This window comes from Gadus chalcogrammus, chromosome 3 (assembly GCF_026213295.1).
Source record: "Gadus chalcogrammus isolate NIFS_2021 chromosome 3, NIFS_Gcha_1.0, whole genome shotgun sequence".
In the NCBI taxonomy this organism is placed as follows: domain Eukaryota; kingdom Metazoa; phylum Chordata; class Actinopteri; order Gadiformes; family Gadidae; genus Gadus; species Gadus chalcogrammus.
The window spans coordinates 9863856-9890089 of NC_079414.1; the positions used below are offsets into that span (position 1 = coordinate 9863856).

At 45.8% G+C, this 26234-nt stretch overlaps 1 protein-coding gene across 7 annotated transcripts in view; it reads left to right on the forward strand.

Annotated features, from left to right (window-relative positions):
- The window catches only part of LOC130379159 (complement C3-like), a 29444-nt gene extending 8203 nt beyond the window's left edge, over positions 1–21241 (forward strand). For 6 of the 7 annotated variants that reach the window (XM_056585821.1, XM_056585819.1, XM_056585822.1 and 3 more), the window contains 32 exons: positions 359–474; positions 847–993; positions 1786–1998; positions 2307–2507; positions 3068–3223; positions 3489–3618; positions 4099–4167; positions 4630–5001; positions 5231–5402; positions 5706–5791; positions 9330–9469; positions 11416–11625; positions 11749–11809; positions 12081–12164; positions 12279–12482; positions 12568–12643; positions 12864–13023; positions 13573–13677; positions 14137–14290; positions 14504–14667; positions 14965–15120; positions 15816–15875; positions 16011–16101; positions 16987–17038; positions 17311–17398; positions 18258–18347; positions 18541–18645; positions 19430–19523; positions 19688–19771; positions 19884–19964; positions 20263–20401; positions 20883–21241. In XM_056585821.1, coding sequence (XP_056441796.1) covers positions 359–474; positions 847–993; positions 1786–1998; positions 2307–2507; positions 3068–3223; positions 3489–3618; positions 4099–4167; positions 4630–5001; positions 5231–5402; positions 5706–5791; positions 9330–9469; positions 11416–11625; positions 11749–11809; positions 12081–12164; positions 12279–12482; positions 12568–12643; positions 12864–13023; positions 13573–13677; positions 14137–14290; positions 14504–14667; positions 14965–15120; positions 15816–15875; positions 16011–16101; positions 16987–17038; positions 17311–17398; positions 18258–18347; positions 18541–18645; positions 19430–19523; positions 19688–19771; positions 19884–19964; positions 20263–20401; positions 20883–21027 — 4205 coding nt within the window. In that variant the 3' untranslated portion in view covers positions 21028–21241. Of the gene's footprint in view, positions 1–358; positions 475–846; positions 994–1785; positions 1999–2306; positions 2508–3067; positions 3224–3488; positions 3619–4098; positions 4168–4629; positions 5002–5230; positions 5403–5705; positions 5792–9329; positions 9470–11415; positions 11626–11748; positions 11810–12080; positions 12165–12278; positions 12483–12567; positions 12644–12863; positions 13024–13572; positions 13678–14136; positions 14291–14503; positions 14668–14964; positions 15121–15815; positions 15876–16010; positions 16102–16986; positions 17039–17310; positions 17399–18257; positions 18348–18540; positions 18647–19429; positions 19524–19687; positions 19772–19883; positions 19965–20262; positions 20402–20882 lie in introns of all 7 variants that reach the window. The other variant, XM_056585820.1, reaches the window with a different exon arrangement.
- The last annotated feature ends 4993 nt before the right edge of the window (positions 21242–26234 follow it).

A 26234-nucleotide genomic window follows, 5' to 3' on the forward strand; every position in this document is an offset into this window, starting at 1 on the left:
ATCAGACACACACTCACAAAATCCCAACAATCATGGTCTATGTGGTCATTCAAAACAAACCAAAGTTCAAATTAAGTTGTTTGTGTGTTCTCAAATGACCTTTTGTCCTGTAGACACACACACACACACACACACACACACACACACACACACACACACACACACACACACACACACACACACACACACACACACACACACACACACACACACACACACACACACACACACACACACTGGATATCCAATGCACACACAAATGCCACAATTGCACTGGATATTCCCCTTGGACAACCCCAACCAGATGTTTCAATCGGACTTGCATCTGACTATTAAAAATGTCTTCCTTGTCTCCCAGGAAGTGACTTGGTCGAAGCTTCGAAGACCAACATCAGGATTGTGGATTCTCCATATATTCTGACCTTCAGCCATTTGCCCCAATACTTCAAACCTGGCATGCCCTTTGATTTCACAGTAAGTTCCATCACCAGGCGTAGACATAGAGTGAATAGAAGGATTTAACATTTTAGCAATGAGAGCTGTAACCTTAGCAAGGCACCCAGCTGGGTGGTTCTGGGTTCAATCAACGATTGCTGCCCGTGTGCATTCTTTAGCAATGCATAGGCAGGCAGGGTGAATATTTTAATGTCAAGGACAGGAGGTTCAAAAATAATATAAGATAATAATAAATATATCAGTGGAGAAAAACATTTAAAAATATCAAGTGTTGAAACAGACCTCAGATGTGGTGGAAGTTCTTTCCAGATCTGTGGTTCATAAAACAGTTTGGAGTGCAACCAAGAGAAGCCTTGTTTATTAATTGTACACCCCCTCCCTGATGAGTAGATCCAGCTCAACTACCAGGACGGATCTCCGGCCAGCGATGTCCTGATGAAAGTGGATCTGGTGGACAGTGTGCTATCCACTAGCGCCGCGGGCTCCTTAAGAGTCAACATCAATATGCCCAGAACATCGGGACCTCAGACCATCACAGTGAGTTCCTCTGACACCCCATGCACATGATGATGAGGTGTGCACCAGCTCCAGAGCTGGAGTCTGGCACCATAGCGGCCTATTTAGGATTTATTAATATCAATATCTGACTGGAAGGGAATTGGTTAACACGGAGAATCGCAGGAAGGTTGGCGTTGAACATAATTGAACTCAACGCGAGAATCGCAGGAAGGTTGGCGTTGAACATAATTGAACTCAACGCGAAATAGGCTCCTCCCAGCTTGACGCGGCTGAGGTGGGCTGAACCTGGAGTCTTGCTAGTGTCTCTCCTCACAGGCTTCCTTGTTGCAACCGCAACTGCACTGCTATAGCGTAGCTGACGTCGGCCGTCTGGAACACATCTCCTCTTTGCTCACTGAACAAACAGATCCCTTCTCTCCCTTCTGGATGAGGGAAGCCTTTTCTTTATCTGTACAGGCCCATTTAGTTTGGTATATGGGGATCCACTTATGTATTATATTTATGTTGTTTTCAGTATTTATAGGTCCATGTTCATTGAATTGTACAATTTATTAGTTTTGAATATCATATCTCTGTATTATTTATTGAATCAATTCGTTATAGTTACAATCAAATGCTTTTCTAATCGCATAATCCTTAATCCTAATAAACTCCAATAATGAATGCATTATTAGGTGGAGGCACTGCGTTTACAATTTGTGTACTGATAAGACCATATAAAAAAAAAAATATCACATATGTATAAACATGCATGTTGTATACGTTTATATATATATTATCTTTATATATCCATACGTATACGTCCACTAGGTTGAGACGGCGGAGCCGGGTCAGAGGTCAGGGCAGCAGGCCCGACAGCAGACCACGGTGCTGCCCTACCAGCCCTTCAGCAGGAGCCAGCAGAACTTCCTGTACATTGCGGCCACCAACAGCATGACGGCGGGGAACACGCTGAGGCTGCTCCTCGTCATCAGCCCGGCCGACAGCATGCACCTGCAGCTGATAAAGCACCTCACCTACCTGGTGAGACACACACACACACACACACACACACACACACACACACCCACACACACACACACACACACCCACACCCACACACACTGCACACACACTGCACACACACTCAAACAAATAAACACAGACACCTCACACACACACAAACAAAAAAACACACACATACCGCACACACACACCCACACACAATACTTCAGCTTATTTTGTTGCATGGTTTGCCTTCGAACCAGGGAGACCGGGTTTGACTCCTGTTGTGGGAAGGTGTCGATGTTTAAGATCTGGGATGTGAATGAATGGATGTGGGATCCCTGCAGGTGATCAGTAAGGGTAAGATCCTGCAGGCCAGGCGTCTGAGTGTGGAGGGCCAGGTGCATCTGGCCGTGACACTCAGGGTCACCCAGGACATGAGGCCCTCCTTCAGGGTGGTGGCCTACTACACCCTGCCCTGGCTACGCCACATGGAGGTGGTCTCTGACTCCATCTGGGTGGACCTGGACGACGGCTGTGTGGGAGGGGTGAGTCTCCTCGGCTGGTGCACAGTCAAGCATAGAGAGACACACACACACACACACCACACACACACACACACACACACACACACCACACACACACACACCCACACACACACACAACACACACACACACACACACAGAGACACACACACACACACACACAACACACACACACACACACACACACACACACACACACACACACACACACACACACACACACCCACACACACACCACACACACACACCACAGAGACACACACACACACACACACACCGAGACACACACACACACAACACACACACCACCACACACACAACACACACACACACACACACACACACACACACACACACACACATAGACAGACATATACACATAAAAACACACAAACACATACCGACGCACAAAAACATACATACACACAAGTATATACAGAGACAGACATATACACTCACGAATACACGCCCGAAGTGACATGATTTCCTAGGTCCATTGAAGCACTGTATAGGGTAGCATTGTCCTCCTGTTCTGATGTAATCTGGAGCGTCTTTCCTCCAGCTGCATGTGGGACCTGAGGATGGGCGCCACCGAGACCTCCTCCCCGGTAAGACCTTCAGATTCAAGGTCAGAGGTGACCCGGGGGCCAAGGTCAATTTAGTCGCCGTCGACAATGCGGTGTTCCTGCTAAGCAAGGAGAGACTCACACAGAGTAAGGTGAGAATCAGGTGTGTGTGGGCATGTCGTGAGAGTGTGTGTGTGTGTGTGTGTGTTTGTGTGTATGTGTGTTGTGGTGACCCGGCCCCGTGAATGTCTATCATTTGGTAATCACCACACGTCAAGGACCATTTAAAGCCAAAGGAGGCATTTATTCAAATGTCATGTGTTTGTTTGGGTGTTTTGTGTGATATACTACCAGCCCTCTAAACAAGATTGTAAATGTGAACAACATGCACAGCACCAAATTGAACTTTAACCTCAGATGTGGAGTGCGGTGGAGAAAGGAGACATGGGCTGTACCCGAGGTGGAGGGAAGGACGGAATGGGGGTCTTCAAAGATGCTGGGCTGCTCTTCTCCTCCAGCTTAAGAGCCAATACCAGCCCCCGACAGGGTGAGCCAAGACTAGCCCCTCTAGTCCAGACCAGGTGAGCTAAGACTAGCCCCTCTATTCCAGACCAGGTGAGCTAAGACTAGCCCATATAGTCCAGACCAGGTGAGCTAAGTCTAGCCCCTCTAGTCCAGACCAGGTGAGCGAAGCCTGGTCTGTACTAAGCACCTCTAGTCCAGACCAGGGGAGCCAAGACTAGCCCATCTAGCCCGGACCAGGTGAGCCAAGGCTAGCCCCTACATAAGCACCTCTAGCCCAGACCAGGTGGGCCAAAACTATGGATTGGTACAATTTTGGAAAATAAATGTTTACGAAAAGTTTGATCAAAAGCCATGTTATTTTATATATTCTAAACAATACATATTATTAGTTGCTTCCTTAAGGTTTCTCACTCAGGAGTTCATTGTACAAACCCCATTTCCCACAGTATTTTACCACCTGTTTTGAAATCATTAATGTGTGTTAATTGTTTTGTCCACTCAGGGCTAGGGTGTCCTGCTAGTGCCAGAAAGAGGCGCTCTGCTGAGCTGTGGAAACGCAAGGCCCAGCTGGGTGAGGGATAATACCCTATCTCCATCCTGCACCACAACCACTGTGTTTGTCTGCTTATTGAATGAATAGTAGAAATGTTCATATTAAATATAAACTTATGATATATATGTGAATATTATATATTACTTCATAAATAAATCATTCATATTCTTATAATGAAATATGATGCGCAGTACCCCTGCTTACGTATTCATATGAGTCAGAATCAAAACATCCCAGGATAAAAGGGGATTTTCTGAACAAATTGACACGCACTCAGCAGGAAGTGTGGAAGTTTAATTCCGAACATGCATGCTATACACATTGGCCCTCATTTATCAAACAAACGTAGAAATGAGCGTAGATCCATTTTACGCACGTTTTCTGTCGTACGCTCGTTTGATAAATGAGGGCCATTGAGTCAGGTACGAATGGGTGAACAAACAGTGAAGGTGTACTGAAGGCCTGGTCCCGTTGCTCCAGAGGCGCAGTACCGGGAGGAGCTCCAGCGGCGGTGCTGCCAGGCCGGCCTGCGGGACGTGGCCATGCCGTACTCGTGCACGCGGCGCTCGCTGTACATCACCGAGGGCTGGGAATGCATACGCGCCTTCCGCGACTGCTGCGCCCACCTGCGCGGCCAGTCGTTCGACACCAGCCGGCCCACCAACCCGCCGCCTCTGACCACCACCCCGCCGCCTCTGACCACCACCACCCCACCTCCGACCACCACCCCCCTACGGTTCCCCTTTGGCCAACCATTATTGAGGGAAGTTCATCACACGGTAGAAGATGTACTACATGCACTCAGACGACCACCTAGTCACAGTGTACTACCTGGTCACAGTGGACACTCTGGTAAGGTTACATGATTACCTGGAACAGAATTAATCCGCTGATGCATTAATGAGACATTGATGTAAACTCCATGGCGATTATACATGGGTTAGCATGTTATAAGCATGTACAACAAAACAGGCAGACATATATTTATATATATATATATATATATATATATATATACATAAATGGGATATGCATTACCTGAAGAATCCTACTCGTTAGTGAAATGACTTTCTGTATGTAGAACCGCAAGTATTTCAACGTCCTGGGTCGGGGACAATGAGGACGGTGGTAGACGATGATGAGGAGGAAGGAGAGTACATGGCGGAGTACGACGTGTACCTGCGCTCCAAGTTCTACGAGTCATGGCTGTGGCGGGACGTCCGCCTCCCGGACACGCCGGACGGAAGGGACGGGTAAGCCCACCCCCTTGTACAAAGCCCCGCCTTCAAGCCCCGCCTCTTTGCACAAAGACCCGCCACCTTTGGACAAAGATAGAATTTTTATGGAAGCAATAAGGCATTCACCTAACAAAGCATTCAACTAATCAACAAATTGACCCATCAACCAGTCAATCCTCAATCCAACAGACACACTCACTAACCAACCAACCACCAATAAACTAGTGAGCTACGCATCAATCAGTGAATTGTTCATGGAGTGAAAGCCACTGTGGTGTGATGCCCGTTTGGGATGCTGACGTGTCATGTGACATACAGGCTGGCCTCCATCACCATGACGACCGCCCTCCCAGACAGCATCACAGAGTGGAGCGTCATGGCCATCAGCGCATCCCACGATACAGGTAGCTAGAGAGAGAGAGAGAGGAGAGGAGAGGGAGAGAGCTAGAGAGAGAGAGAGAGAGAGGACGAGAGAGAGAGAGAGAGAGAGAGAGAGGAGGGAGAGAGAGAGAGAGAGAGAGAGAGAGAGAGAGAGAGAGAGAGAGAGAGAGAGAGATTTTCTTTTGATTTTTGAAAAAAACTTTATTCACCGTTTCTTTCTTCAACAATTAACCTTTTAACACAGACAACAAAGACTTTAGATTAGACAGCAACAAATAATAAATAACTAAATAAACACACTCATTAAAACTGCGTTTTAATGAGTGTGTTTATTTAGTTATTTATTATTTATTGCTGTCTCATTAAAACTGCGTTTTAATGAGTGTGTTTATTTAGTTATTTATTATTTATTGCTGTCTAATTTATTGCTGCAAAAAAAAATCACATTGAGAGTGGAAAATTTAAAGTGACTCATTAAAGCTGATGTTATGAGAGACACACAGGCTAGCAGACAGCAGGCACACGGTTTTATATACCCTCAGCATCTTCAAAATTGCTTAGCTCTTTTGCTAGTCTCTGTCCAATTTTTTTCAATCTGTAATACTCCTTCTCAGTGAAACCTCCCTCCCCTCTGATGTTCATCTGAAATTTTAGAGCATTTTTTTGTCTGCAAAATATTTACCATACTGGACATTCCTCTTATTTTTTGTTTTTTTCAAGAACACCAGTATACTATGTTTGTACTGAATACATCCCATCCGGCTTTGAAGCAGAAGCCAGTGTTGAGTCAGTGAGGGGCTAGTCTCGCAAAGCCAGACCAAACTACAGAAAGTAGTTTGGTCACATCCCGCTACCTCGAGCCGTCTGTCCGTGGGGAAACTGGGCGGGCCTGTTTTTATTTCCTTAAACCAATCACAATCGTCTAGGGAGGGGCTAAGCCCGGGAAGCAGCAGCGGTGAGTTTGAGGGGGAGCACAATACGGGAACGCCAGCAACCGGAAGGGGAGGAGTAGCGGTGAAATCCGAAGCTAGGCAATAGACGCTGTCCACTTCCGTTCAGCCAGACTAGTGAGGGGCTGGCTGTCTGTTACATAGTCCTCCATCACCTCCTCCTCACTAGACTCTGTCTCCTCACCACTAGACTCTGTCTGCTCCTCCCTAGCTGCTGTTTTCTTTGCTTTAGAGCCACAGGTTTCCCTGGCCTGTTTCCTTTTAAGAAGGGGAGCCCTACACCTACTGCCTTCCTCCTCCATCAACCCACCATCACGGTCACTCGCTTTGCAGTTACAACATTTTCTTCTGTGATCTCAATGCTTGCAGCCTGCTGTTTTACAGTGTCCACATCTTTGGAGGAGCCTGCTATCGCCTCAGCAGGCTCAACCCGATTTTCGGGGGGTATTCCCGGGCAAGCTCTGACTAAATGCCCTTCTTTCCCGCAGCCAAAACACTTCAGAGTTCCAGAGTTTACAAACACAGCATAGTCAAAGTCATCCACCCTTAATTGAAAAACTAAACTCAGTTCACTGTCTTCTTGTTCAGAATCATGTGCACTTGCCGTCTGTGTGACACTACATGCCGCAGCAGGGGAGACTTGCATCCCGACGGCAGCTTCCTGATTGCAGACACTATTTTCCCGTGCCTCGATAGTTCCCGAACCAGAACCTGGTCGCCGATGAACGGAGGGATGTTAGAGATAGTAATCCTCGCCGCCGGCGTTGTAAGCGGAGACACGGACACAAACAAATCCTTCACAACAATCCCCCGATTCCACCAATTGTTTGCCTTGGCCACGCTGTCCACAAAAATAACGACCCCTCCGTTCATCCGGGCCGCGGACCTGATGCTGCTGTGCCCGACAACGTCTGCCACTGCCAGACTGCAGTCCTCCACTGAACACGGGAAGGTGGTGGAGATCTTGAAGCCATGCATGCGGCTGAGCTCCCGAACGCCGCCATACTCCAGGCGCACCGACCAGCGGCCGCTGGTCGATGGCCAAAAGAACAGCCCAAAGTAACACCAAAACCCACCAAACACCTCGCAAAACCTTTCATTGAACTATATTTACAACATTTACCGAAAAAAAATATGAAAAAAGTTCGCAAAAACTTCTCAAAATCGCTCTCACACACGCTCGGCAAAACTCGCTCCTTCCGCTCAGTCAGAGAGAGAGAGAGAGAGATCTTGAAAATGTATATGAAGTGGAGAGAGAGACTCATACCAAGATACAGGTAGAGAGAGAGAGGTTAGGAGAAAGGTAGAGTGTGAGAGAGAGGTAGAGATTGTTAACAGAGAGGTAATGAGAGAGAGAGAGAGAGAGAGAGAGAGAGAGAGAGAGAGAGAGGGAGAGAGAGAGAGAGAGAGAGAGAGAGAGAGTGAGAGAGAGAGAGAGATTCAATGTAAAATTAAATAGTATATGAAGTGGAGAGAGAGACTCATACCAAGATACAGGTAGAGAGAGAGAGAGGTTTTGAGAAAGGTAGACTGTGAGAGAGAGGTAGTGATTGTTAGAGAGAGAGAGAGAGAGAGAGAGAGAGAGAGAGAGAGAGAGAGAGAGAGAGAGAGAGAGAGAGAGAGAGAGAGAGAGAACCAGTTATGGTTTCAGGTTTAAAGCTTGGTCCAAACAGAGCCAAGGAAAGCCAGATCTTTGGAATGTAAACAACACGTGTGTTTATTGCCCTTCTAGTAAAGGACTTCAGTGTTCTTAGTCCAGTCCAGTTTGTTATCGATGGACACCCCCAGATATTTGTAGTGTTCAACGATGTCCACGTTATGACCCAGGATGGAAACTGGAGTCATTGGTGTCTTCTTGGATCTCCTCAGATCCACCACCAGCTATTTGGTTTTAGTTGTGTTGAGCTGCGGGTGGTTCTGCTCACACCATGTGACAAAGTTGTCCACCACAGCCCTGTATTCAGCCTCCTCACAATTACTGATACAACCAATGACAGCAGAGTCATCAGAGAACTTCTGAAAATGTCAAGACTCTGTCTGGTAGCTGAAGTCTGTGGTGTAAAGGGTGAAGAGGAAAGGAGAGAGGACAGTCCCTTGTGGGGCCCCGGTGTTGCTGAGCACCGCATCCGACACAGAGTGCCGCAGGCGCACGTACTGTGGTCGGCCAGTGAGGTAATCCACAATCCAGGACACAAGGGGGGGGATCCTCCAGCATCGTCGTCACCTTGTCAACCAGTAGAGCAGGCCTGATGGTATTGAAAGCACTGGAGAAGTCCAAGAACGTGACCCTCACAGTGCTCCCTGGCTTGTCCAGGTGGGCGTAGACGCGGTTCAGCAGGTAGATGATGGCATCTCAACTCAAATCCGGGGCTGGTAGGCGAACTGGAGGGGATCGAGGTACGGCCTGACCATAGGCCTGAGATGCTTCAAGACGAGTAGTTCCACTACTCACCCATTCACACACCCACTAATTCTCTCATCCAGTATTTTTTCTTGTTTTTTTTCTTGTTTTTATTCACACAAATTAAAAAAACAGTGGTTTATATCTAAATATCTATCTATCACTCACTCACTCACCCACTCACTGACACTAACGTAATTTGATCCTCAGGCTTCTGTGTGGCCAAGCCTTACAACGTGAAAGCCTGGAAGAAGTTCTTTGTGGACTTGAAGCTGCCTTACTCTGTGGCCCGCCATGAGCAGATCCAGATCAAAGCAGTGCTCCGTAACTATGGACAACAGAGATTACACGTAAGGGCTCTGTAGAACCCCCTTACAGTACACAGCAAGAGAACAACGCTGTACACCATGATAGAAACTCAGATCCCGCTGACATACAAAGCTTATAACAAGTTTGCTTTACACCTTAAGAAACAGTCGCATACCAGAACACGCTTGAATCACACAACAGAACACACAGAACAGGCTTATAACACAACATGCTAAGATAAAAGAACATGCTCACACCTCAGAACACACACTAATACCACAGAACACGCTAACACCACATTACCATGCTCTCAGCACAGAACAGGCTAATACCTCAAAGAATGATAACATTAAAAAACGCTAACACCACAAAACATGCTAACATGAAAAAACGCACCCAAATAAAATAAACAGAACAGCAATGAACACATAAACAGTGCATAACATTCTAAAATACAGTACAGATACAGTTCAATACAAGTTCAAAGCACAAAGCACATATTTATCGATTCATTATTATTATTATTTGTAATAGATCATAAACATTTAACACAGAACACTAACACAATAAAACACGATAGCAAAACGCAGAACACGATAACATCACAGAAGATGTTAAAACGACACTGCAATCATATTTCCCTATTTTTTTTCGTAGTCTATCCTTCTGTTCTTTAATGAAAACTATATCCCACAACTGTTTTATTTTGACAAAGCACATTGAAGCTCATTTCACATATTCAGTCTAAAGGTGCGTTCACACAAAAATAAGGGCATGGTGCAAATTGCCACTAAGTTAAAGGTTGGGTATGGGATTTGCGAACGCCAACAGATTTTGAAAATACACAACGCAAATGGTCCTACCCCCTCTCCTTCAACGCTGACTCTGACTCCACCCATTCCAAGTACATGGAAGCGCAATGCACGAGCGCAATGCAAGCGAGCTTTGAGTACGTGCACGAAGGGGTCGCGCGGGGAGCGGGAGTGCAGTACGACCGTTTGATTGACGTACTTACTGTCCAATGCCACTCGGTGGGTCTGGAAATAATTGGCTGGAGTTTTTCGAGCCCTGCCTGTTCCACAGATGATTGACTTGTTTAATTTTCATGTCAGTACTTCTAACTCAGTGGCTGTAAGTGGGTTATGATAAGGATTTCAAGTAATTTTTCAAAAATGGCCAAAAAGAGAATTCCATACCCAACCTTTAATGCAAAGATGCAAATAGAGGCGAATTTTTAGCTAGAAAAGCCCGAGTAATTTGATGAATGGCGCGGCACAAACATCGCATTGATGTGGATTTCGTGTGATTTTACTCGTGCAAACACAAAGTTCTGCTTTATCGGGATAGCATATCGGTGTTCACTCCCTGGATTCCAGATTGAGTGCCAACATGGAGGAGAACGTTTATAGGCATTGGCGGACTCCCAGGGCTTTATAATAATTGTATAATATAATATAATGTATAATATCACGGCCAAAAGATGTGTGCATTCCGGGAGATATTATGAACCCATTAACAACGGCGTTTAGTTACACGACAGTACTTCTATTTCCACCAAGTAAAGACTTGCAATAGTGGTTATCTTGGCCATGGTTGAGAATGAATTGGCGGAAAGCAACGTTGACGTTCACAAGAGAGCCCTTCCTCCTTCAATAGTCTTCAAGACACTTGCTCGCAATAGCAAACTCGGGGCTAATATTTGCCTCTCTTTTGATGTGAACACAGTAATGATACTCTGTTTTTTTTTTTTTATGTCTATTTTAATTAGACGCTACTGAGTGATCTAATGTTAATATCAGATAATAAAGCCCGCAAATTGTATGTCGGCTGGCATCCTCAACGTTGCATAAGCACCATCTGCTAGTTGTGTGTTTAAATCACTAGTGGAGCCTGCAATGTTATCCCAGCCATTTACCAGAAACAATGTGTGAATGGGGCTTAAAGGTGCACCTTCAGAATCCTATGCCCCCCGACCTCTCCGTCACAGGTGAGGGTGGTCTTGATGGTGACAGAGGGCATATGCAGCGTTGCCTTCAGTGAGCAACACACACAGGAAGTGGATCTGCCGGCAGGCGGGACAGTGGTGGTGCCCTACACGCTAGTGCCCCTGGTGGTGGGAAAGCTTCCTGTGCAGGTGATGGTGTTGGGACGGGACTTGATGGGCGGAGACCGCGTTGAGAAGATACTTCGGGTGGTGGTCAGTCACTTCCTGTTACAGACTTTTTCACGGTTCAAGTTGTGTTTGTTTCAAGTGTCAAACTTAGTGTGTCCTGTTTACTGCTTCCTAACTGCTTCCTAACTAAGCCATTCCTTTCCACAGCTGGAGGGAGTGCAGAAGACACTTGTCCGCAGTTTTGTGTTGGACCCTTCTGCTCATGGAGGTAAGATAATTCAGACACTGTTTTCCAGTAGCCTCTCAAACAGCAATACTAGCATATAAAGGAGAATGTTGACCACCATATAGCAAATGATAATAATAAAGCAATGTATTGGTTGCACCACCGGTATGCAGCCTCACCTAGCCCCAGAGTCTAATAATTCTGACTCAGGCAAGGTGAGGCTGCTTCAACAAGCCATCAACCAAACACACTCTCCAAAGTGAGCTAAAAAACAAAGGCCCAGGCTGGCTTCACTGCTGTTTCTTCTCAACAGGAACCCAGAACATCCATCCGGGCAAGGTGGAGCTGGAGTCCGTGGTTCCCAACTCCCTTCCTCTGACCTTGATTAACATCAGAGGTCAGCCCCCCCAAACGTCCCCAAGCACCTAACAACATTGACTTTTGTTTCATCCTTTTTCATGAACATTTTCATCTCAACTTCTGCACTAATTAACTCCTCCTCCTCCCCCAGGCAGCGTGCTTGCCGACAGCATTGATAACTCCATCAGCGACGACTCCCTGGCCTCCCTGATCCGCATGCCTGGGGGCTGTGTGGAGCAGAACCTGGCCGGCATCACCCTGCCCCTCATCGCCACCCTCTACCTGGACTCCACCCACGGCTGGGAGAGCGTGGGCGTGCAGCGCAGGGTGGAGGCAATCGGCTACATTACCAAAGGTAGGGTCGGTGGTCACTGGATGGATTGAGAGATAGAAAGTATTTCCCTCTTATTTTGATGAAGGATGACTTTGTGTCTTTCCAGGCTATGAGAAACAGCTGGCTTATCGTAAAAGTGACGGCTCTTACCCCCCCTACAGGAAGGAAGGCACTAGTACATGGTGCGTTATTAACAATACATTCACTCCTCTCTTCATCCTGCAACCAGCTTCAGCTTTAAACAAAAGCCCTCTGCTCAGTTCCTTTTCAAGAGCTAAATGACTCAACTTGTATATCAGCACTCTCCCACGACCATATTTGCCCATGTGGCCAGCCCTAGGGGGCCCCCGACCCACATGTTGGGGAACACTGCATTATATCCCTGCTCCCTGAATGTCCCAGGATCACAGCGTTTGTAGTGAAGGTGTTCTCCATGGCCTACTCCCTGGTGAGGGTGGAGCAGCAGCAGGTGTGTGGAGCACTGCTCTACCTGCTCAATGAAAAGCAGGAGCATGACGGAGGTTTCAGGGAGGATAACCCGGTTTACACCACCACCATGACGGTACACACACACACACACACACACACACACACACACACACACACACACACACACACACTGTCTACAGCACCACCATGACAGTACACACACACACACACACACACTGTCTATAGCACCGCTATGACAGTACACACACACACACAAACACACACACACACACACACTGTCTACAGCACCACCATGACGGTACACACACACACACACACACACACACAGACACAGACACACACACACAAACACACTGTCTACAGCACCACCCTGACAGTACACACACACACACACACACACACACACACACACACACACACACACACCACACACACACACACACACACACACACACACACACACACACACACACACACACACACACACACACACACACACACACATATTGGGGCTTGTAGATATGGTCTTGCTGTGTCTCTGTTTCTTGTGTATTTCTACTTCTCTTTTTACAAGACACTTACAAGACAAAGTTTGTGTGTGTGTGTTCGTAAAATCGAATTCACGGTCTAAGCCTCTTCCTCCCCCATCATTCGTTACTAGGGTGGTCTCCGAGGCAGCGAGGCCAAGACCACACTGACAGCCTTCGTGGTCATCGCCCTCGCCCAGGCGAGGAAGGCCAAGATCAGCTGCGGCGGGATCTCTGAGGTGAGGGCCCGGTCGGCATGGTAACCCATTGGTCCATGGACGACGTGGCTGCTGTTTGGTCGTTATCATCATGTGACGAACAACTTCGTTTTTTAATCTACCACATATTTTTACTGCAAGCTCTAATACATACAGCTATCGAATATTAGTACCGGTTGGCAGACACACTGTCTATAGCACCACTATGACAGTACACACACACGGTTACCACTAATACTCCCAGCCATCCTTGGACACAATCACTCCAGTTAACCAATCAGCTTGGAACTCTCTTTAATGTGTCTATGTCTTCAGGAGGCTTGTGTTGTGTTGTGTTGACCCCCGTGTGTTGTGTTGGGTCTTGTGTACTGCGTCTCTCCTCTTTCAGGATAATACATGACTATCTCATCGTAGCAGATGTGTCAGTAGACGATGTAGAGATACGAGGTTGAGGTGCTAATACCAGTCTGCTGTCTGCAGACCGCCACCCACAACGCAGCTAACTACCTGAAGAGGGAGCTGTCCAGGCCTCTGAAGAGGCCCTACACAGTGGCCATCTCCGCCTACGCCCTGACGCTGCTGGGGCAAGACCCGAGCTACAACCCCATCACTCCCCTCCTCAACGCTGTTTCAGGTGCTCTTACTCTCACTCTGGCACTAATATCTCTCTCTCTCGCACTCTTATCTCTCTCACTCGTGTTCTAATGTCTCTCTCTCGCTCTAATGTCTCTCTCTCTCTCAATCTCTCGCTCTTATGTCTCTCTCTCTCGCTCCAATGTCTCTCTCTCTCTCTCGCTTTAATGTCTCTCTCTCTCTCTCTCTCTCTCTCTCTCTCTCCCCCCTCCAGAGGGGAGCTATTGGGCTGACAGTGAGAGTCCTCTCTTCTCGCTGGAGGCCACCGGCTACGGCCTGCTTGCCCTGCTTGAGGGCGGCCACTTGGATGAGGCCGTCATGCCCTTCAACTGGCTCAACAGCAAGCGACGGAGGGGCGGGGGCTACGGGTCCACACAGGTAAGCCCCGCCCCCACCCTAGGGCCCTCTACCCTATATATGTTCAGGACCACTTCCTGTTGGGTCGCATAGCGAACCAATCTGGTTTTCCACTTTGTCAATTCCCATTCCCATTGGTTTAACAATTTCATGAGAATGTGTCGCTTATTTTACCCCACGAAAAAAATGTTTCCCCAGTTTGGGAACCGCCAGAGCACTACAAAACAAGAGCGCGGCCGAAACTCACTGCCTACCCATGTCCTCTCTCCCTCGGGTCTGTTCTGTGTTCTGCCCCCCCCCCCCCCCCCCCCCCACCAGCCCACCATGGTGGTTCTGCAGGCCCTCTCAGAGTACCTCCTCAAACGGGCCGCTGACCGGGACGTCAGCCTGCAGGTGGACCTCAAGGTCCCTGGCCGGACAGACCTGCGCTACCACTTTGAACCCCAAACCTCCTATGTGGCGCGCTCTTCCAGGGTGAGGCTCTGGCTGGAGACGGTCCTGGTGTTCCAAAACGTTCAGAATTGATTTAAATTGTGTTTTCTTTAGTGTAGCTCTATAATAGTAAAGCAGGTAAAGAACTGCACGTGCAACACACATAGACTGTAGACATAGACAGTACAGGTTGAACTGTACTGAACTTGAACTAACCCTAACATGGTTGACTTTCCATGTGTGTCAATTGGTGGAAACTATCGCAGACTTCAACAGAAGCGCCTGTAAAACACGTACACAAGTTGTTGAGGTTAAGACTGTGTATTCTATAGTATTCTCATCACTGTGGTGTTGCTAGGCACCACTTGACTGGGAGTTTGAGTTGGAGGCCAGAGAGTCCAGTAATAGTAAGCATAGTAATTAAGATTATAGTAATAGTGAAGCACAGGAATAGTGTAGTTATAATAATAGTGCAGTAAAAGTAAGAGTAAAGTAATAGTAAGTGTATAGTAATAGTACATTTCAGCAATAGTAAGAGTATAGTAATAGTAAAGTTCAGCAATAGCAATAGTAAAAGTATAGCAACAGTACTAGGAGTATAGCGTTAGTAAGGTATAGAAATAAAAGTGTATAGTAATGGACAGTAATAGTAATAGAATAGTTATTTACAGTAATAGTGATGGTTAAGTAATAGTAAGGGTATAGAATCATGTTCTTCATCTCTGCTGTGTTGCCAGGCACCCCTGGACCAGGAATTTGAGGTGGAGGCGCAGGGGAATGGACAGGGAATCCTGGAGGTAACCATCTTCTTGGAAGGAAACTTCAATTTCTGCTTCATCACGTTATTGTTGATACAGCCTAGATGTCACCATTTTTTATATTTGACCTTGTGCTCGTTGAGACTCACCTAAATCGGTGCACTTTGACCCCAGTTGGTGACGTTCTACAACCAACTCCATGAAGTGGAGGAGAAGAGCCTGTGTCCGCACTTTGAGCTGGAGGTGGCTACAGAAGAATCCAGCGGTAGGTCTGCTCTTCACCCTGAATGCTAGAGATGTCTCTAATCAGCTATTACGCGGTACGTCGATACGGGTATGACCACTATCTATGACCTATGACAGATACATCAAAAAGCCCATCAAAGTATCCCAGGTCTAAAAAAAAAAAAAGTTTGGTTCCTGTTGGTTGTCGTTGAGGTCATGGGTAGGTAGGGAATTTATTTTATTTTTTTATTTTATTTTTTCCAGCGGCAGCGAATGAAAGGTAGGTTGTTTTCATTTAAAAACGAGAAAATTCGCTCATCCTTGTACAGAATGAAGAGGTGCTGTACCAAAACGTAATTATAGAGGTGCTGTACCAAAACGTAATTACATTAAAAAAAAAATATTATTATTATTTTTTTTTTATATAAAACTCATAAAATAATTTGGGTCGCACATAAATTGACAGGGTCGGTCGGAAACCGGGACCAAACAAATTTTTTTTTTAGGCCCCAGCATTGTACGGGGTGGTTTGTTGTACTGAACCTAGTCTTGTGTAAAATGGGATTTCTGTGACGTTCATTTATATGTTAAGACAATTTTATGGTCAATTAAATTTTCAGAACAAACGTTAACTGGGTTCTGAAGTTTTCACAATTGCTCTGTTAAGGTTAGAAAAGAAAGTCAAAGTAGAGTAAGGTTTAACAAATATAATGTAATGACAAATATTAAACATACGTCTATTTATATTCTCTGTTTTACTATGGATTTCGTGAAGTCATTTAATACATAATAACATGCTGGCCATATCACTGGGACCTAAACTACTGACTGCTGTCCGTGTCAGGGGGTACTGGGTCATGGGAATCAAGGTCGAAGGTCACAGGTCAAGCAAGAACATAACATGTGTTCTCCTCTTCCTTTATAGAGACGCCTCCTGCGGATGTCATAAAGTCTTACCAGATCACCATCCGCGTAAGGTACCAAAAATGATATTAGTATAATACTACTACACCTACATCTACAACCACTACTACTAGTACAACTACTACTACTACTGCTACTACTATTTCTACTGCTAATACTACTCCTACAACTACTACTAGTACTATTACTACTCCTACTATTTCTACTGCTGCTGTGCTACTTCTACTACGACTACTCCCCTTTAATGTCTAGCCGCTTTCTTGAACAAATTTGTATTCAACATTTAAATATGACCCTGCTTCAATCCACTAACCCGTGTCCCCAGGGCCCTGGCACCCAGAGACGTCAGAATGGTGGTTCTGGACATCAGCCTTCCCACAGGCTTCACCCCAGACAACTCTGACCTGGAGATGGTAATGCACAGGGAAGATGGGCGATGATCCTAGGGAACCTCCATACTAATAAGAATTGGTAACCTGACAGTTTACGCCCTGTTTTTGGTGGTAATTATGTGAATTGTACCTACTGTTTACTTCTTGGAATGCTGATTCTACCTGCATGTTACCTCTATCGTATCGTTCTATCGTATCGTTCATGGCAAATGCTTCAAGTTAATAATTGGTAAGATGCAGATCAAATGATAATAATAACATGAGATAAAATGAAGGGTAAAATACACGTAATTACCACCAAATTGGCAATCAAAGTGCTTCACATATAGTGTTTGTGTATAGTGTGTGTGGGGGGGGGACGGGGACATCACACATCATCTCCTGTGTGCATCTCCTACCTACACTCAACATACACACTGGCTCTCAAAGTGCAGAAGTGCAGAATGAAGCTATCCAATTAGAAGAGCAGGAGATGATTGGGGGGCCATGTTGGTACAAGAGCCAGGTTAGGGCCTGGGCCAGGACACCAGGGTGAACAGAGTCCCTTCCTCCACCTGGAGTAAACTGCAGACTGATACCCTTACAGACACTTAAAGGAATATGTGGTTAACCCCAAGGGTTAAGTGTCCTAAATATAGGTCATACAAATGTCTAAAAAGATATCTGTCATGAACAAATATCAGCAAATATAAAATAATATAAAACTTAAATGCATTAAAGCCAGAAGGACTGAACCACATCAACAATTTGTCTGTTTGTGAATGCAGAGATCATATACTCAGTACACACGGTCGCAAAACACAGTAAAAATCCAGGCAGCGTATCTCAACGCACATCCAACTGACCATTCCATCCCTAATGTTTGTATTTGTGTTTCCAGCTCAGCAACTCGGTGGACCGCTACATCAATAACTTCCAGGTGGTGGACAACCTGAGCGATAGAGGCTCTCTCATCATCCACCTCTTCAAGGTGAGAGCGCCACATAGCTGTCATTAGATTTAATGTTCTTACACTTGACTATACGATCAATGTGTTACTAGTCCATGATATACAATGCAATTACTCGTATATACTGAATGACCAGGGCTCTTCTTCCGCTGAATTGCATTTAAATTATATACCTGTCTTCCAATGCCCTCTGTCCCTTCCATGCTCTCCTCAGGTCTCCCACAGGGAGCCAGAGATCCTCATATTCAGGCTTCAGCAGAACTTCAAGGTGGGCCTCCTCCAGCCCTCCTCTGTGACAGTCTACGAGTACTACAACCCAGGTAAAGGAATTGACAACTGCAATTGCAACTGAGGTGGGGGGAATCCATGTGAACCAAAAAACTGTTAGGAAAAAGATTGGTACTACAACCCACGTGGGGAAATCATGGGAAATACAACCTAGATTGGGGAATACTACAACCCAGGAAGACATATACATGTTAACTACCAGCCAAGTTAATAAAAACATGTGAACTACAACCCAGGTAGATAAATACATGTGAACTACATCCCAGGTAGATAAATAAATGAGAACTACAATTCGGATATATAAATACATTTGAACAATTTCGGTAACTATCTCTAACCTCACAACTTTCAGTTGGTTGAAACACATTTATTTTGCGAACGTGGTGCCACTAAGATCAATGGACATTGGGAACCACTGATCTAGATGATATAGAGATCTCTTAGAGGAGATGTATTATTATCATAGAACCTATTTAGGTTATGATTGCCCTGGCTATGTGGCGCACACGCAGTGGAACACAGCTCTGAACTACCTGAATACATGGTAGTATTTATGACGTGTCACATAATAACTGACATCAGGTATACAGGTATGGAGAGAATTGCCCTCAAACGCCCACAGAAGATGTTTCAAACATTATATAAATTAAAGTTAATCCTGTCACAGTCGATTATTTCAAAGAAATAAACCCGTTTGGTAAGTATGCCTTGACCTTAGAATTACAGGTATTGCAAAGTAGTATGCTAACCAGGGTGATGAAGTGTGGAAACAAAGCCATAGTTTTGCTAAGCCAACCGTGATTGACCCTGTGCTGGCAGACCACCGGTGCAGCCGGACGTACAGCCCCCCAGAGGACAAGGAAGCCCTCGGTCAGATCTGCAGGAACGATGTCTGCCGTTGCACACAGGGTGAGGCTTTACCCCCCCACCCCCCCTTTCTTCCACCTACCATTGGCACTCTTTGCGTGTAATCTTGTGTACTGCATTACTTGTAAATAATACTACTGTATTACATCCTATTTAATATCAAGTATCTGTGTGTACTACAAAAAAAATACGTTTGCAATGCTTAGGTGACTGCTGTGTTTCAAAGAGTGACAGTGAAACCATTCCTGTCAACAATCGGACGAGGCAGGCCTGCGAGAGTTTGCACTATGGTACAGTATAACATTATCATCCTCTGGAACATTACCGCCTCATCTCACAATCACAATAATCTGTAAATGATCACGTTGCACTATAAGCTTTGTTGTGTTCTCTTGCTTCCAGTGTATAAGGTGAAGGTACTGAGTGTCAACCAGAGCTACTATGATAGATATGAGATGGAGATCACACAGGTTATCAAACTTGGTAAGCAACCATGACTGGGAGCTCATTAGTTATGACCCGGGGTCCTCACACACCATTACCGGGGTCCTCACACACCATGACAGTGTCCTCACAAGTAATTTGAGTCAGACAAGAATGACTTTAAGGATGCTATATAGGTTATACAGGGTCACACTGTGACCGGGGTCCTTACACAAACTGTGACGGGGGTCCTCTCACACCGGGGTCCTCACAAGTCATGTGAGGCAGACAAGAATGAACTGCTGTCTGTTTAAGGGTGCTATATAAATACATGAGCCTTCTCTACCTTACTCTGCAGGCCTGGAGCCTGACGTGGCAGATGGCGTGAGCAGACTGTTTATGTCGCATGGAGGCTGCAGAGACCACCTGCACTTGCAGCAGGGCTCCCACTACTTCATCATGGGCCCCAAGGCGGACCTGTGGCACACTGACACCGGGTGCGTCCCTCTGGTTTATACTTTACACTCCATCAAGATATCACTGAGTGGCTTTGGTCTAAAGAGGATAAATTATTATAGGGTAAATAGTACTAAAAGATGATGATGATGATGATGATGATGATGGAAAATAAATCACAAATAGCCCTTTGCCACCAAATATGCTCTGGTTCTTGAACTGGCTCAGTTCAGGATTCTTGTAACCATGGTGCTTTTTAGCGCACCAGCCCGCGTCCCCACCAGTTTGAGCGAAACTATTGTGATCAAGCCAGTGTGATGCACAATGCCTACCGGTAGTAGCACGCTCTTCTGTTCCAAACCCAGCTTCCTCAAGATCCGAAACCACAATAAAAATAAAAAAACGTTGAAGTACGAAACGACCTGAACGGTTCTAAATGAGGTGCACGAAGCAGAGCGGCTCCCGTTCTGTGTTAGTGGAATAGGGATATAAGGCCGCTGTGTGTGTGACCTCTGTCTGCAGCTTCGTCTACATGCTGGGCAAGAAGACGTGGGTGGAACGCTGGCCGTCCGAGGCAGAGTGCACCAGCGACGCAGCCCTGCAGGCCAAGTGTACCGTCCTGGAGGCGGCTGCCAGGGATCTGTCCATCAATGGGTGCCGGCAGTAGTGCAGGCCCTGCGCATGGCTGGCAGCAGACCCATGTTGAATCATGTGCATGCTACATGCTGACATTGGTTGTAACAATGTGTTTTGAATCGGTTATCATTGGTCAAAAGGTTTTTTAGTTACTCATAAATACATAAGACTACATGTGTATATTATATATATATGTAGATTTGTTTTTTGTCATGAAAGTAATAAAGATCTCCCCAGGCTTGTAACAGGTGCCCTTTAGTTTTTTTACAATTGTGTGTGTGTGTGTGTGTGTGTGTGTGTGTGTGTGTGTGTGTGTGTGTGTGTGTGTGTGTGTGTGTGTGTGTGTGTGTGTGTGTGTGTGTGTGTGTGTTTTATCTGCAGGATGACCTAGAATGCCCGTATCTTTTCCTCATTCTATGTGCTACCTATCTTCGTGTGGTTTGGTGGATCCGCCTCAGGATAATTCTACTGTGCCTTCTTAAAGATGAGTGAGCAAAGTGGCTTTCTGTGTCTTGCCTACTTCGTGGTTACTGGCCTTCAGTCCAGATGCTTGTCTGGAGGGCTTCCTTCTTTTGTTGAAGAGAACCGATAAAGAAAGAAGCAACAGGAAAAATCACCTTCAAACGACAGGAAGATATGATATTGTCTCTGGAAAAAAATCGAACAATTACAACAAAGTAGGCCAATATTGGATTGTGTTCACATTCTTGTCCAAGTCGTTAAACATGACCAATTGATTTCATTTTCGAAAGACAATGACTATAGTGTTGACACCGAGTTTCATTCTGTAAATCTACCCTGAGATGCTGCCGGGTTCTGTCCAGTGGTTGGCACATCACACACGTTATCCACCCGCTTTTCGTAGTGGGGTTGCTGAGGAGGCTACAGCATCCCCTAGTGGCGGGACACTTTAACTGCAAGGCAACAAAAAACTAGTTACAGTTGTTAGAAGTTATACAACTTTGAACACCATGGTTGTTTTTATTTATTTTATTTTATTTTATTTTATTATTTTCTTTATGACATTTTAGAACATTTAGTTATTTTTCTGTTTATCTAACGGATAAACGCAGAGCACATACAAAAACAACATGGGGGATTAGCTAGGCCTATGTCTTCAGAAAGGATTACCTGATTTCTTTAATATTGGCCCCAAAGCCAAACAAAAAACACACAGTCGGCTCCAGGCAGGCAGACCAGGGCCTACATCATTTAGTAAGTAACATTATAAGTTACCTTATTTATTGTTTCTGTCACAGATCTAGTACGACATGCTTCGAAAGTTTGAATGAGAGCAAGAAGATGTCTTTGTAGTTTCTAAAACAGAGATGCACTCTTTTTTGGAATGCAATTTTCCAATAATTCAGTTACTATTAATGATTTTCGCTGCTTTGTGTTTATGTGTCAGGACTGTTAATCAGGTGCATATTGTATTTTTCGTTCAGCAGCCTATTATGGAAGATATAAGCAAAACTACATGTTTGGAAAACTCACAACAGTGGGAATCTGAAAAACAATGTTGCTCTTTGCGAAGATACTTGCATGGCCGCCATTTAGAATTTCCAAAATGGCTGCCATAAAATACACTTTATGCTCTATTTCTTCCTCTAAAATTGTTCCTCTCAAATTAGAGTTAAAAGGCACGAGAATCCAAACATATACACATTTACATGTTATTGCTCACAATCACTGGCCTCATCATCAACTTCTACATTGTCTGCATTATTGTCACAGTCATTACATAAACAAATTTCTGGGCAAACCAAGTGGTTCTTCCTGCACGAACAAGGCAAGAACACTTGGGGCCTCTACAAATCTCTTTTTTGCATAGGAAGATGACCCGGAAAGGTGGTTCAAATTCTAAAAGTGCTTAGGAAAGGAGCATGGATGCATCCTGTAACCCTCCTTTAGCATAGGTTACTCCTGAGCAACCTTTATGAAAGGAAAGGAGATAGTGGGGTTCTACGAATAGTCAAATCTCCTTACCTTTATGCCTTCTTTCCTTAACCTTTGAGGAAAACATCATCGGGTCAAGTAGAGATGAAAAGCTTCCTTTCGAACATAGGAAAAGACTAGCGTAGCGTCTCCAGTGTGAAACTACAATTTTCCGAAGATTGACTAAAACAAGCGCTCTTTGATCCATGCGTTCTTGTCGTATTGATTTCAATCAGGTTATCGCCAACAGTGAGAATCACTTAGGTCGGACTTGGCCAACGGGAATATTTTAGGCCACTTGAATTCCAATTCACATGTGAAAAATAAGAGGCTAAACTGAAATTAACTGCCAGTAGTCTTTCTTAAATGTGAAGTTGTCATTTTCTTTTCTTATGGTGTATTTAATGTGCTTACCAACCAGCAGTAAATGAATTCATTTATATTCAAATAATTATGTTTCTGGAATTGGTATCCATTATTATCAATTGTGTATTCTTCTCTTCTATTTATTTTGCTTTAAACATTGCCGGGGGTCACCTGTGACCCCCACGTGACACCGGGAAGGCTATAACTTCCGGTGTTGTCAGAGGATCTGTTCCTTTACATCTTCTCGCTGCGCAGCCAGGTACTGTATTAAACCTTTGTTTTGAGAAAGGAAGGAAATTCGCTTACAGCTGGCTACGTGCAGCCTCTTGACCAAGGTCGGAGCCGGGGGTAACCAGTCCTCCAGAGGCTGTGGCTAGCTTATGTATATATTGTAGCGGGCCAGTGGGTGTGGGGTTTCCACGCTACCAAGTCAAACAGATAAAACGACACAACACACAGAGAGCAGTTCAAATGCCGAATGGTTTATTCACCTTGTAAACAAAACCAGGGTGGGAAAACGGTCATCCACCTCCTTTATGCTCCAGTCCAACGTCCGTCCAACGTCCGTCCAACACCTTCCACCTATCACTTTCCCTTAGGCCGTTCCGTGCTTCCAGGCGATCACACAGATCCTGCCTGTCCTGTGCTAGCCCTAGCACCAGCTCTAGCTCCAGTTCCAACTTCCCCCCCACATGTCTAGCCCTCTAATGGCCGGTTCAGACTACACGATTCTCAGACATTCCTCCACGATTTACCATGTCACACTATACGATCGCAGAGTCAGGAAATCGGGGCTTGTGTCGTCGTAAGACTGGCCACACTACAAGATTCTCAGACATTCCTCCACGATTTAACATGTCACACTTAAAGGTGACATATTATGCTATTTTCACAACAAGTAAACATAGCATTTGAGTTTCCAAAAACATGTTTTTGAAGCTGTTTGCTTGAAATAACTTTTAGGAAAAAAAATCTCGCCTTCCGCTAATCCCTCTGGTTCAGTCCCTTTCAGAATGCGCTGTTTCAGGGGGGTGTAGCTTCAATGCAAATGAGCTACCATCCATTGCATTTGGATACGCCCTTCTAACAAACTGTTACCATGGTTACGGAGCGAGTGTACCGTAGCATGTCAAGTACCCCTGACTGCAGCCCGCAGACGGAGCCCGCATGGAGGGGGCGGGCACTCAGTCCACATGGAGGGGGCCGGCACTCCGCCCACATGGAGGGGGCGGGCACTCAGTCCACATGGAGGGGGCGGGCACTCAGTCCACATCGAGACGATTGATCAGATTTCCGCTGCTCTTCTTAATGCAAGAGTAAACGGTAATACTATGTTAAGCTAGCGGGAGCCCATGCTGTTCATTAAATTATACCAACAGATGGTACGGGAGTATTGTGACTGGGTATCTTTCTTGCTGCGTACCATGGAACTATTATAAAGTTAAGCATAGCCTAAACGACTTGCAAATACATTTTCTCTTGTTTATTTTTTTTTTCGCTTAGCTGTTCCACTCATGGACCTATTTAGGTTCCACTTAAGAGTTCACGTTACAACCGTTCGCCGTTGCTCCATGTTTAAATCACGGTGCCTTGTTTGTGACCAGTTTCACTAACTGAAATAGTGCCCCCTAGTGATCTTTTTTTTTTTTTTACTCAGTATTAATAGGCCTACTATTGCTGTTTTCGCTTGAATTTTTGTATTTATCTACTGATTGCTTCGACAATGCAACATTAAAAGTTACTAACAGCGACTTCACACAGAAGCTCTGGCTTAGGGCCCCCCACCGCCCTTGGGCCCCTGGGCATGTGCCCGGTGTGCCCGTGCGGTAATCCACCCTTACCTGTAAACAATGCAACGTGTGCAAACTCCTGTACCGTCTGTCTGTGAGAGTTACAGGCCCAGTAAGAGCCAAAATAAGATTTGGGGAACTATGAAGACTGGGACCCAAAGGTATGACCTTAACAGATGTAATGTGAGGAATAACGAAGTGACCACATTTAAGGGCAAAAAATGTACCTCAATAGACATAATGAAAAGCTACTCTCGCTTCACGCTCTGTATCAGGCCGGGGTTTTCAGGCACACACGCAGATGGCAGGTCGGGTGCAACAGTGAGGTTTATTGAAGTCCACAATAGAACGGTTAGTCCAACAGAAAGGTTATTCACGCTAGGGTAATCCAAAGGAAGGGGTAATCCACAGGAAGGTTAAGTCCACATAGGCAGTGATATGATGTTGGTGAATGTCAATGGTAATGCTAAGCTAGTTAGCTGATGCTAATCGCGATTTACCAGTATTCAATAGAATATGCTAAGGCACACAAACTAGTCCTCATGGGTGAGGAGGAAACTAAGGGAGAACTGTACTCACGAAACTCCATGACAGAGTGAAGAGGGAACAAACACCCAGTGCTTAAATAGGAAGTGAGTGGAAGTGGAGACCAGTGTAAAGGAAATGGTTGATGGTGGATGCTCTAGAGTGAGCGTCGCCCTCTAGAGGACTGGCGACTCTGCACGGACGTGACAGGACCCCCCCTCCGAGGGGCGACTCCTGACGACTCAAGGGAAGAGGCCCGGAACTGTTGGATGAGGGATTTGTCCACGATGTTCTTGGCGGGGATCCAGCTGCGCTCCTCCGGCCCATAACCCTTCCAGTCCACCAAGTACTGCGTGGACCTCCCGATCTTGCGTTCATCCATAATCCGGTGCACGGTGTAGGTGAGACCTCCGGCGATGAACCTGGGGGGTGGTGGGGCTGGGAGCTCTGGACACAGAGGGGAGGAGGTGGCAGGGCGTAGTACGGAGCGATGGAAAACGGGGTGAACTCGCATAGCTCGTGGCAGCTCCAGATGGAAGGCCGTCTTGGATATCCTCCGGAGAATCCGGAACGGTCCAACGTACCTTGGGGCCAATTTCCGGGTTTCTCCTTTCAGGGCCAG